Source organism: Phoca vitulina, unplaced genomic scaffold, assembly GCF_004348235.1.
Source record: "Phoca vitulina isolate PV1807 unplaced genomic scaffold, GSC_HSeal_1.0 scaffold23, whole genome shotgun sequence".
In the NCBI taxonomy this organism is placed as follows: Eukaryota; Metazoa; Chordata; class Mammalia; order Carnivora; family Phocidae; genus Phoca; species Phoca vitulina.
This window is the reverse complement of record NW_022589726.1, coordinates 24204346-24217590: the sequence shown is the minus strand read 5'-3', so window position 1 is coordinate 24217590 and position 13245 is coordinate 24204346. Positions and strand designations below refer to the sequence as shown.

The 13245-nt window shown below is 36.0% G+C and overlaps 1 protein-coding gene across 4 annotated transcripts in view; it reads right to left on the bottom strand.

Annotated features, from left to right (window-relative positions):
* The window catches only part of SCAF11 (SR-related CTD associated factor 11), a 74195-nt gene that overhangs the window by 15860 nt on the left and 45090 nt on the right, over positions 1–13245 (bottom strand). For all 4 annotated transcript variants that reach the window (XM_032420864.1, XM_032420866.1, XM_032420865.1 and 1 more), the window contains 2 exons: positions 11035–11135; positions 8822–8883 (listed from right to left, as the gene is read on the bottom strand). In XM_032420864.1, the coding sequence (XP_032276755.1) occupies positions 8822–8883; positions 11035–11135 (163 nt within the window). The remainder of the gene's footprint in view (positions 1–8821; positions 8884–11034; positions 11136–13245) is intronic.

The following is a 13245-nucleotide window of genomic DNA, read 5'->3' as shown; positions in this document are numbered from 1 at the left end:
TTTCATGAAAACATCTTTTCTACAATACAAACAAGTATGAAAAAGGCTCTTAAGGTTAGAGCCCATTACTTGGCAGGTACCCAATTACAGCTTGATTAATTGATTCCAAAGTTAATAAAGCCATAATTAAATGGATCTAGCACGTACTTAAAGAAGCACTCCATTAAGAAATGTCTGAAAAGGGGATACTTTTTACAAACTACATCAATTATAAACTATTAGCCCAAACCAAAGATTAATGTTCATTCTAATAACTAAGTACATAAAGGACTTCAAAATTAAAAAAAAAAAAAGTATGACAACTCAGTTATCTAGCATGAGTAAAGAAAGTAACATTTCCTTAACAAATTTGCCAAAGGTATGCTATCTAACCTTTCCCAGTATCTTCAAGTGAGGCACCAGTATCTTTATCAAATGAAGAAACCAGAACAGTTTACATAATTTTACTACAGTCACAGATGATTTAATGGAAAACGTGTACAAAACCCAAGTGGCCCAACTCCCAATAAAATCTATTAGGCCTGCTACAATTTTAATGTATAATTTCTAATTCAGATAAAAGAATTTCACAGTTTCATATGCTCTATTCATTAGTTTGAGTAGTGTGTAACATAAAGATAAATAACTTCAGGCATAAAGTCACACATAAGTGTTCACAGAACAGTCCCTTCCTGCTTCAAAAAACTTTAATGGAAGAAGCTACACGGAGTTGCTTCTAAAATCTACTTAAGCAGTCCTAGGTAAAGAAACAAGGTTTTCTCAAGAAGTTTTATTATAAAAAGAAATTTAAATTCTCCTTAGGACACAATGGCTCCTGTTCAATATAACTGGGTAAGTAAATAAAGATGTATTTAATATGCTTAACTTGCCACTAACTCTACCTTCACCTTAATCTCTTTGTTCTGTGCTCAGTCATCAAATGCCTACATTTAAGGGTCCAAAGTTGCTTTTCTCTTGTATAAAGGTTCATTACTGCCCTAAACTTTGAGACAATTACAAGTGACATTTATAGGTTCTCTTAGGGTTTTCTAATGAGGCAGTTTGTTAATAAAAAGTATCTAAGAAATCTCATGCGGAACATGAAAAAAAGATTTTTTTACAAAGGAGAAAATTTTAATGTAGTAGAACCAATGAACACACACTTCAAAAGAAATGTTTCCAGCAAAGGGCAGTGATCAGACAGGAGCACCATTAGATGCCAGTAGCTCTCTCTGTCACTGCCTTACATTGAATGAAGGAAGGGGCTCCTGACTCACTTTCCTTTTTTTTTTAATTTAAATTCAATTAATTAACATATAGTGTATTACTGTAAAGTTCAGTGATTCATCAGTTGTAATATAACACCCAGTGCTCATTACATCATGTGCCCACCTTAATGCCCATCACCCAGTTACCCCAGCCCCCTAACCCCTCTTCCCTCTCCCTTCCAGTAACCCCTCAGTTTGTTTCCTATGATTAAGAGTCTCTTATGGTTTGTCCCCCTCTCTGATTTCATCTTGTTTTATTTTTCCCTCCCTTCCCCTATGCTCCTCTGTTCCATTTCTTAAATTCCACATGAGTGAAATCATATGATAACTGTCTTTCTCTGAATGACTTATTTTGCTAAGCATAATACCCTCTAGTTCCATCTACATCACTGCAAATGGCAAGATTTAATTTTTCTGATGGCTGAGTAATATTCCATTTTATGTATGTGTGTGTGTGTGTGTATATATATACCATATCGTCTTTATCCATTCATCCATCGATGGACATCTGGGCTCTTTCCACAAGTTTGGCTACTGTGGACATTGCTGCTATATGCATTGGGGTGCAGGTGCCCCTTCGGATCACTACATTTGTATCTCTGGGGCAAATACCCTGGGTCGTAGGTGATGTGGGAAACAAAGGCAGAAGAAAAATTATTAAATTTACTATCTAGAGCCCACTGACAAGTCCTTGAAAACAGGCAGAGTGACATTCCTCTAGGGACTCAACTGGCAATCCTAACCTGAGCTGTAAGTCTACTTTAATGTGTAAGAATTCCTTTGGAAACTTCCTTTATCTCTAAACCGTCCAAGATATGTGATGGCAATCACCCCCCAAGCAGATGGCCCACCGATATACATCTGAAGGGTCTCATGACTAAGGTTTTATTAGATGGTAATAAATGACCTTTTCCCAACAATAGCCAGCCCGGCTCAAGGTCCTGGAAATCTTGCTTCCAAAATTCCTTAGAGACTTACGCTATCCCTAACCCCCTCCCAACTTGAAAGTATATAATGGGCCACTCCTCATGACCCTGGTACAGCTCTTTCTGCCCACGTGTCCTGTCCCCATGCTTTAATAAAACCACTTTTTTACACCAAAGACGACTCAAGAATTCTTTCTTGGCCGTCGGCTTCGAACCCTAATAATGTCTTTCCTATATCAGTAGGGTAGCTCTATTTTTAACTTTTTGAGGAACCTCCTTACTGTTTTCCAGAGTGGCGGTACCAGCTTGCATTCCCACCAGCAGTGTAAGAAGGAGGAAAGGGAAAATTAAAGGTAAAAACTCTTAAAGGTCCTATTCCTATAGCTGCGGTTTATGAACTTTAGTCTGGGAAAAAAAAAAAAAAAAAAGACTGATAACACATTTCTGAAAGGTAAGGCAAAATAAGGTTAATTGATCTATTAAGTAGGGAACAGACATGATGCTATCAAAATGATAGTTAATTTTATATCAATTATTTTTTAGCTCAAAAGTACATCCAAACAAGAGCCATCAAAATAAATAAGATAATAATTTGAGTTATAAAGGCTGCAGACAACCATAAAGTGAAAGGCTTAAGATGGGTAATATTACTAATATCATGCTTTAGTATTACTGTGTGGTGGGAAGAGGCACCGGATATGGAGCCAGAAGACTGATCAAATTCTGGCTGCTCCAACTGTTAGCTGTGTGATCTTGGCCAAGATACCGAGCCTTTTAAAACTGTCTGAAAGTTTACAATTATGAATGATTTTGAACATTCCATAAAGTACAAAAAATGACACCTACAAAGCAGATTTGACTAATGTTAACATTTAGCCATTTTTATTTAACGTTAATCTGTCTCCTTCCTTCATTAAGGGAAACTATTTCCCTGAATTTGGTGGTATTGTTCTTATGCATATTTTTATTACTTAAGCTTCCTGAATCTCAGTTTTCTATCTGTTACATCTATAGATCAATTATCTTTTGTTATCGGGTAGTTGCAGCCAAGGACAATCAAATAGTAAGTACTTTATAATCACTACCACTTTGCATGATACCCTGGAAAATGCCATTTAGAAAATACCCACAAGAAACTTAGAATCATATAGGAAAAAACTCATACACCCAAGACAATACACCGTATTTTGATGAAGTTAACTATAAGGTCTTGAATAACTTTATGTAACAATATGGGGGGAGGGGGGAAACGGCCAATTAAATTCTCACAGTACATTTTTCTTTAATTACAGAAAATTTCAAACAATACAAAAGTAGACAGAATAGCATAATGAAATCCCCATATACCCATATCCCAATCTCCAAAATTATTAATTCATATCCAGTGTTAATTTATCTACAACCTTCTCAGGATCATTTGGAAACAATTCCGGACACTGTATCATTTAATATGTAAATATTTCAGTATATAATTCCAAAAAGTGCTCTTTGGGAAAAAAATATCCTTAATACCATTCTCACAAATAAACAAAACCCCAGTAATTCCTTAATATCAAATACCCAATGTTCAATTTTCCCCAATTGTCCATAGTTGTATTTGTTTTTGTTTTCTAAAAATTTTATTTATTTAACAGAGGGAGAGAGAGATAATGCACACACAAGCAGGCAGAACAGGAGGGAGAGGGAGAAGCAGACTTCCCGCTAAGCAGAGAGTCTGATGTGGGGCTTGATCCCAGGACCCCGGGATCATGACCTGAGCTGAAGGCGGACGCTTAACCGACTGAGCCACCCAGGTGCCCCAAGTTATATTTGCTTACTTTCTTTTTATGACATATTAGAATAAGGATCCAAATAAGATCCATAAATTGTGATTGCTTAATGTTTGTCTCTTTAATTGATGGGTTCTCCATCCCTTTTAAACTCCTCGAAATTTTCGGACTGCAGAAACCAGGTCATTTGTGTCTAAATTTTGCTGATTGCATCCCCTTGTAGTTGCTTAATATGCTTCTGTGTTTCTATATATCCTGTAAATCAGTAGTCAGATTTTTAATCAGATACAGGGTTTTTTGTTTTTACTACTGTATATCTGTTATTTACTTCCCTAAGGAGGTGTTTAATGTTTGCTGCTCTCTCCTTTGTGATGCTAACAGCCATTGCTGATCACTGCCTAGGATCCACTAATTCATCAGAGTTTACAAAATGCTGATATTCAAAATCTGTAATTCCATCTAAAATTATTTGCTGAAATATTTCTAAAAAAAATTAACTTTCCTTTATTACTGTTCAATTATCCTGATGTACAGTTTACCTAGGAAAGGCATGAGAGATGCTTCGATATTTTTCTTCATATACCGGTTTTCAAAATAAGTTAACCTCCTAAACAGACCAATTAGTTAGTCTGTTTGCTTATAAGGTAGCAAGATGAACTCTTGGACTTCAACATATCTGTAAGGTCTCAATAACTGTAGTTATTACTCTTCTTGATGCTCAAATTGCCCCATTTTTGGCTAGAGGGAGCCCAATCAAATTGATTCCAAAGACTTTTTGTTATGATGCAAGCAGTGTTTAAAAACTCCTTGCTTTTAGAAAAATGTTCTAGGCACATCTTATTTATTATCTCAAACCTAGAATCATTTATTTCAAAGTGCCCTGGTACTTTCATTGGAAAATGGTATTTGGAGAACACAATCTAGGCACCAGGGCTGGGGTACACTGTTTTCATATCACTTAGAAATTTTATTTTATAAATACTAAAACAGCTCTTTAGTGAACTTGTACTGGAAAGAATCCCCCCAAAATTCATGTCCACCTGGAACCTCAGAATATTATGACATTTAGAAATATGATCTTGGGGCACCTGGGTGGCTCAGTTGGTTAAGCCTCTGCCTTCGACTCAGGTCACCATCTCAGGATCCTAGGATCAAGTCCCACATGGGGCTCCCTGCTCAGCGGGAAGTCTGCTTCTCTCTCTCCCTCTGATACTCCTCCCCGCTTGCACTCTCTGTCTCAGATGAATAAATAAAATCTTAAAAAAAAAAATGAAATAGGATCTTGGCAGATGCAATTAAGGTAAGACTGATATGAGACCATACTGGATTAGGGTGGACACTAACTAAATTCAATGACAGTGTCCTTATCAGAGACAGAAAATTATATAGAGGGAGACACAGAGGAAGGACATATAAAGACAGAGACAGAGATTCCAGTGATGCAGCTACAAGCCCAAGAGTGCCAAGGATTGCCAAGAGACACCAGAAGTTAGGAAAAGGCAAGGAAGGATTCTTCCCTAGAACCTTCAGAAGGAGTATGGGTCTGCCAATACCATGACTTCAGAATTTTAACCTCCAGAATGGTAAGAAAACAAATTTCTGTTGGTTTAAGCTACCAAGTTTGTGATTAATTTGTTATAGCAGCCCTAGGAAACTAATATAGATCTAGACATTGTTTTTTTTCCTGTTTTTAAATAAAATCATAAATAAAAATTAATATACAGGTATAATAAATAGCTGAGGTATCTGTAAAACTTCCTTAAATGTAGAATCAAACTTTTTCTAATTACACACCTTCCTTGACTTACAATGGGGTTATATCCCAATAAACACACTATAAGTTGAATGGAAATACCTTAAAGCGCATTTAATACACCCAACCTACTGAACATCACAGCTTAGCCTAGGCCTACCTTTAACACACTCAGAACATTTCCATTAGCTTACAGTTGGGCAAAATCATCTAACACAAAACCTATTTTATAATAAAGTGTTGACTATCTCATGTAATTTACTGAATACTGTACTGAAAGTGAAAAACAGAATGGTTGTATAGGTACAGAGTGGTTTTAAGTATATTAGTTTTTTTACCCTTGTGATTGCATGGCTGACTGGGAGCTGCCCAGTATCACAAGAGAGTACTGTGCTATATATCGCTAGCCTTGAAAAAAAATCAAAATTCAAAGTGCACTTTCTACTGAATGTGTATCACTTTCACACCACTAAAAGTCAGAAATCCTAAGTCTAAGCATTGTAAACTGCAGACCATCTGTAAGATGGCCCGAAGATAAATAGATCTTATTTGCATATGACATGCAAACATCCATATTTCTTCAGAGCACCTCTACTTGGTTGTAGAGTAGGCATCTTACATGTTCAACAGAGAATTCCTGATTATACCCTTCTACTCATTCTACCAGCCTTCACCATTTCAGTAATCAGCAACTCCATTTTAACAATTCATCAGGCCAAGATCTCAGAATCAACCTTATACCGAACATCCAATCCATCAGCAAATCCTGTTAATTTCACCTTTACAATATATTACAATATATTCAGAATTGAACCACTTCTCACTACTTCCACTAATACCTTCTTGACCCAATCTACCATGATCTGTGGCCTAGAAAATAGCCACCTAACTAGTCTCTCAGTCCTCCTATGATCTATTCCCTTCTTAACAGGCAGAGTTATCCTTTAACCATATGTCAGATCATGTTACCCCAGAAAATGCTTCTCATCTCACACAGGCCCTAAAGGCCCTGCCCACCAATGTCTTAATTCTTCCTCCTCTACCTATCTAACTCAATCACTCCAGTCATATTGACCTCCGTGCTATTCCTTGACCATACCAAAGTTGTTCTTGTCTCAGGGCTTTTGCACTTGCTGTTGTCTCACTTAGAACACTCCTCCCTGAGATATCTTTATGGCTTCATCCCTTAATTCTTTTAGATTGCTATTCAAATATAAACTTATCCAAGAGGATTTCCTTGACCCCTTATATGAGATATCACCTCCACGATGTCATCACCCTTTATCACTTTACCCTGTTCTATTCTTTAAAGCACTTATCACTACCTGTCATATTATACATTTATCTTTTTATTGTCCACAGAAGGTACTCCGTGAGCAAGCACTTTTTGTCTCTTTTATACACTACTATACTCCTAAGAGTCTAGAACTGTGCTTAGTATGGTTTGTTGGATGGGGTGAGCTGATCTCAATTCTCTTTGGCTCTACTAGTATGAACATCTCATACTGAGTACATGCTGTGTACGGATTTAGAACTTAAATCTGAGTAATTTTCATTAAATACAATACCTAAATACAAGCTAACTATGTCATCAGGTATGATGATTGAATATCCTTCAATGCAAGAAGTAAAACTGGCAATGTTGGATGTATTAAACTCCCCAAGTACAAAGCAGTATCATAGAAAAAACTAAAAGGAAAATCACCAAGTACCCTCAAATCAGTCCAGATGTATAAATACATTTGCTCATAATTACCTAGGTATTATTAGTACTTCTGTAGTATCCACTCATAAAGCATAATGAGTATCTCTGACTACCCTAAACCAAACAAATAACTCAGGCATCTTAACTTAAGTAGACACAGCACTAGGTTACAGGACTTGGACAGTATTAACCTTCTGGCAGGAATAGTTTTCTCTCCCTAAAAATAAGGCCACGCAGAAGATATATGCTAAAGGAAATTACAGTAGTCTTAAAATTAAGATTAATACAGTGAGAGCATGCCAAATTATTTAAAGAAAGTCTATAACATCATTTAATCTTCCTCAGCGGTAAATTTTATATCAGATCCTAGAGTTACTGAGCAAAGGCTATCCATAAAAAAGGATGCTAATCTATAGCAATGACAGAAAAAGTTTTGATATCTAAAGTTTTTAGCAAAGAAAATGCTGTATGACCACAGAAGTCCTTATACTGCAATTTTATATAAATAGTAAATTCAAAGGTAGTAAATCTGGGGATCTATGAACCTGAGAGAGCATGTTAATTCCAATCAGAAAAAGTAACAACATCCAAATCTCATAATCTATAAAAAATGAAGTTGATTATCATTTACTCTTAAGAACAATGAATTCATTAATTCTTTGGATCTATAAATAGAAATTCATTGTAACCTAACCTGGAAAATAAATGTTCACCCCCTTGCTTACAAACAACTTATAGTAAGTTTTTCTTTGCAACAGAAAAAACAGCCTAAACCCTGAGGAAGAGTCACAAAGCACTGTGGTGCCATTTTTCTCAGGCCCTTGCAAAGCTTTCCTACATTAGAGGACCATGCACTAGACAAGAACAAAAGGAATATTTAACTGCTCATCTTCGTTTCCAAACAAAAGTTTCAAGTTAGAAGTGTGGCTAGAGGCCAAACCACAACTTCTTCTGGGAACTGTGAATTAACTTCCTACTGCCACAGACCTCTCTCAGTAACTATAAGGCTACTGCTTACAGTTTCTGGCCCACAAGGTATTTTACCTCATCTCCCCTAAGGACTTTTGCACTAATGAGTGGAATAAGACCATATGCAGGCTGCTAATCACCAAGTAATTAGAAAACACTCTTCTCTCCTTTTCCTTTTCTAACACACACACAAACACGCACGTGTGGGCCCATGCACTCAAACTCAAATCTCTTCCCTCCCTCTAAACTGAGCATAAAAGGGGGAGGAGGGAAGCAGCATAAATGATTCTATGAAAACAGTTTATATAAGACCGAACACAATGTACAGAGCTCAGTAGAGTTCTGTGTATGACTATTTTCCAAACCAAAATGTAACCAAGAAGAACTTTAACACAAGCACTAAAGTAAGAAACAAAAAAAGGTAGAAAACACAAGTAAAAAAAGTCACTTACTATGTGTCATCTTCAAGTCATTAAGTTTTGCATTTAACAGATCTTCTTTTAGGACTTTTTTTCTGTAAACATTAATAAAGAGGTGAAATAACTAAGAGAAAATTGTTGTCCTGCCATTTATTTTTCAATTCACTGCCAAGCAAAATGAAATGGATTATGCACTGAGTTTTAAATTCTAGCAAAGAAAGCATGACCAGTTGCCACTCCCCACTCAGTTGCTACTCTCCACTCCAATGACTTACAAGGGAGGTTCACTACGAAGAAAAAAAAAATACCACAATCCCTTTCCCTGGAACTGGTAGAAAGCATCAGAAAGGAAGGGGTGTCAGGATTTTTATACTACTTTAGAAGGGAGAGGCAACAATGAATGGATATCTAAGTGCTGTAGAGACTAGGTTATATGCAATGAATTTAAGATTGAATGAAAGGAATGCTAAAAACATCCAAAGACTCCAAAAAAGAATATACTATAAATATTCAACAGCTGACAGATATACTATAAATATTCAATAGCTGACAGATTTTCCACCTTGGGAGAAATCATGAAGGGGCTGACTTGGTAGGCAAAAGCAAATTATTATTTTGCATCTGCTACTTCTCTGTACCATCCTGCTACCACAAATCCCTGAGAAAAAGCAGTTAAGCATATGGACTATCTCAGCTGTTAGACCCACTGTATGGCCCTGTTATAGGACATACAGGGATGACCACTGCACTCTCAGTAAGGGCCAGAGAATTGTGGTAATTCAGAGGAAGCATAAAAATGTATATCCATGACACAGTCATAGCTAGTGATAGGAGATGGATCAAGAATGAAGCTAGCAGAAGTTCTTCAGTGTGCTGGGAAAGCGTGCTACTATTTTCTATGTAAACATAAATGCAAGAATCAAAACTGACTCATAGTTCAAAGAAGATGTTAATAAAATTTGCTCTAATGCAAACTGGGTTTATGGCTGGGCTCTTTGAATGGGTGTTCCATGAATCCCTTAAAATCACATACAAAGTTTTGTCTGTAAGTATATTTTATGACCTGTTTTCTGGTAGAAGGTGTCTATAGCCTTCTTCAGATCCTCAAAGAAGTCCGTAACTTCCAAAAAGATCTAAAGAGCTGCAGTGTTATAAACTGTGGCATGATTTAATAAACCTTAAGAACTATTGCCAATGGTTTAGTACCTAAATAAATCTACTCTGTTAAGAAATTCGTATTCTGGGGGTGCCTGGGTGGTATAGTCTGTTAAGTGTCCGACTCTTGGTTTCAGCTAGGGTCGTGATCTCAGGGTCGTGAGATCAAACCCCAAGCGAGGCTGCATGCTCAGCACAGAGTCTGCTTAGACTCTCTCTCTCTCCCTCTGCCGCTCCCCCTACTAAATGAATGAATCTTTAAAAGAAAAAAAAAAAAAGGAGTTAGTATTCTGATTAAATGTACTAATGAATCATAGGTTTAATTACGAATTTGACAGTATGTATTGTCTTAAGAATACAATTTTTGGACAGCTCTCAATATATGTCAGATGAAAATGGGCTTAACTTTTAAATGTATTAGAATAATTTAAGTATTAGTAATAAATTAATTTCCAGTACATTATTAACTCAATTTAGTTCAAAAAATATGTTAAATACCTATTAAACTCAAGTACTAAAAGCACTGTATTTCTAGGCAATTACATTTTAACAACAGTAATTAAAGAAACAAATCCAAACATGTTAAAACATAAATGGTTGTTATGGTAGGTACCAAGTGCCTGCTACAATACAAAAAAAGAAAATTATAAAGATAATAATAAGCAGCTTCAATTAGAACTGTCTCATGAAGAATGTTGTGCTATATCATTATTTACTTTCTACTTTTTGTCCATAAATACTAGAGCAGTGCTACTCAAAATGTGGTCAGTGTACCAGTGCTTATTCATTATTGGTTTGTCATATACAGAAATGAGTAAGCTTTAATTTACACTGCTATAACATTTTCATTTTACAAAAATATCTAAACAGATTACAGAAAAAAAAAAAAAAAAAACTCATCAAAGAGAGTTCAAATTCTATTCTCAGATTTCAGCTGATCCTTTCTTAAATTATCAAGTGTGTGCCTTAAAAGAAGTTAATTAAATACATTTAAATCCCACATCGTTAAATAAAAAAAGAGAGTACTCTTTTTTATTAGCTATCTTCTGGTTTTAAACATTTGGACTCTACTTCTAAAATTCATCACTAACCTCATACAGCTTTTAGAATTTTCACAACAGGAGAGCTGCTTCTTTAAAGAGCTTTCAGTTTTCTTGTCTTTTGTTTCTCTCAACTGTCTTTTTACTTGAACCTAGAAGAAAAGCAAAATCCCTTATTTAGAGTGATAATCCAGCATCACAAATGATAACCTATCAATTCCCCTTTGAAAGGATAAAAAATTAAAGATACAAAATTTTCTGAATGAAAGGGTAGCCCAAACACATATGCTTATTCATTCAAGCATGCTAAACCATAAGACTGGTAAGTGTGCTAAGCTCCAGGGAAACAATATAGTGAGAAGCATGTAAACAGAAAGTGTTCATGAGCACAGATCTCTGTGTGTGTGTGTGTGTGTGTGTGTGTGTATATATATACACACACATACATATGTATATAGGACTGAGAAATTAACATGTTATCATATTGATGATAACAGAGAAGACTTTAATGAGTTGGTCTTAAAGAGTAGGAATTTGGGGGCACCTGGGTGGTTCAGTCCCAGGGTCCTGGGATCAAGCCCCACATCGGGCTCCCTGCTCAACGGGAAGCCTGCGTCTCCCTCTCCCTCTGCTTGTGTTCCCTCTCTCGCTGTGTCTCTGTCAAATAAATAAATAAAATCTTAAAAAAAAAAAAAAAGTAGGAATTTGTCTAAGAAAGAAAATATTCTGAATGGAAGAAAGAACACAGTTACAAGGACAATGAGAAGCCAATGCAGATAGGGAAGAAAGTATTAGCAGGATATGAAGTTGATGTAATATATTAGGACCAGATTGTAAAGGGCTTCAAATAAGAAAATAATTCCATGGGAACCAGCGAATAAATGGAGGTATTAAAGCAAGTGAATGAAATGACCAAATTTGTTTTTCAGGATAAACTTTGCCAGTAATTTGAAGAATGAACCAGTTAAGGAGAGACTATAAAGGCTGGGAAACCAGAAGAAAGCTCTTATAGTTGTGTAGATCTACACGGCAGGAGACAATCACTAGCCATATGTGGCTACTGAGCACTGAAATGTGGCTTGTCTCAATTGAGATGTACTCTAAGTGTAAAATATACACTGGATTTCAAAGATATACAAAAACGTTTCAGTATTTCTTTAAAAATACTATATGTTGACATAATACGTTAATTATGTTGAATTAAATATATTATAAAAATTTATTTTAACAGTTTCTTTTTACTCTTTCAATGTGACTACTAAAAGTAAAAAATTTAAATTATAGTGGCTTGTAGTATATTTCTATTGGCAGAACCAGTCTAGATGACAGCATGAAGGCCTACAAAGAAGTGACAAAAGAGGAATGAAGAGAAAACAAATTTATGACATTGCTCAGAAGGACTAGGCAAAGATGAGGGAGAAAGAAAAAACTGAAAACTCCCACATGAGTTCTGGACATGTTAATGTTTACATTCCTCGGTATGCTACATGGAGATGTCCAACAAGTAGATGAAAACATAAATCTGGTTCTGAGGAAAGAGATCTGGGCTAGTGATAGTTTTAGAAGCCATTTATACCGGTAAGAGCTGAAAGCCACTGGAGTTCTTGAGAAGATTTAGAGAGAAAGTATCCCCAGAAGATTGAAAGGAATTTAAAATTTAAGAAATGATTTTTAAAAAGGTAAGGAAGGCAGAGAGATGGTAAAGATTGTGAAAGGTCAGAAAAGTAAAACAAATGAACACTGATACAAACATTCATAAAAGGACATCCTATAAGCCAAAGAAAATAAAGGGTAGTTAAGAGCACCACATGCAGAAAACAAAAAATTATTCTAAACCTTAGTGAGGACACGTTTACAGAGGTAAATGTTCAATGTGAGTTGAAAAGCAATTATGAAAAGGGAGTAACCAAGTATAGATGTCTCATTCAAGGTTAGCTGGAAAGGGATAAATAAAGTGAAGATTCAGAAGTAAAGGTCAAAGGAAAATATTAAGAGCATGTAGTTAATATCACATAATAAGAAATAATTGTTAAGGCTGACTAAATTAGGTTAACACTGCACCAAACTTTTTAAAAAAGATTTATTTATTTGAGGGAGGAGGGAGGGGCAGCAGGACAGAGAGAGAAAGCCCCGAACAAACTCTGCGCTCAGCGTGGTACCCGACCTGGGGCCCAATCTCACAACCTCGAGATCACAACCCGAGAGGAAACCAAGAGTGGGATGCTCAACCAACTGCACCACCCAGGTGCCCCTGGCACCAGA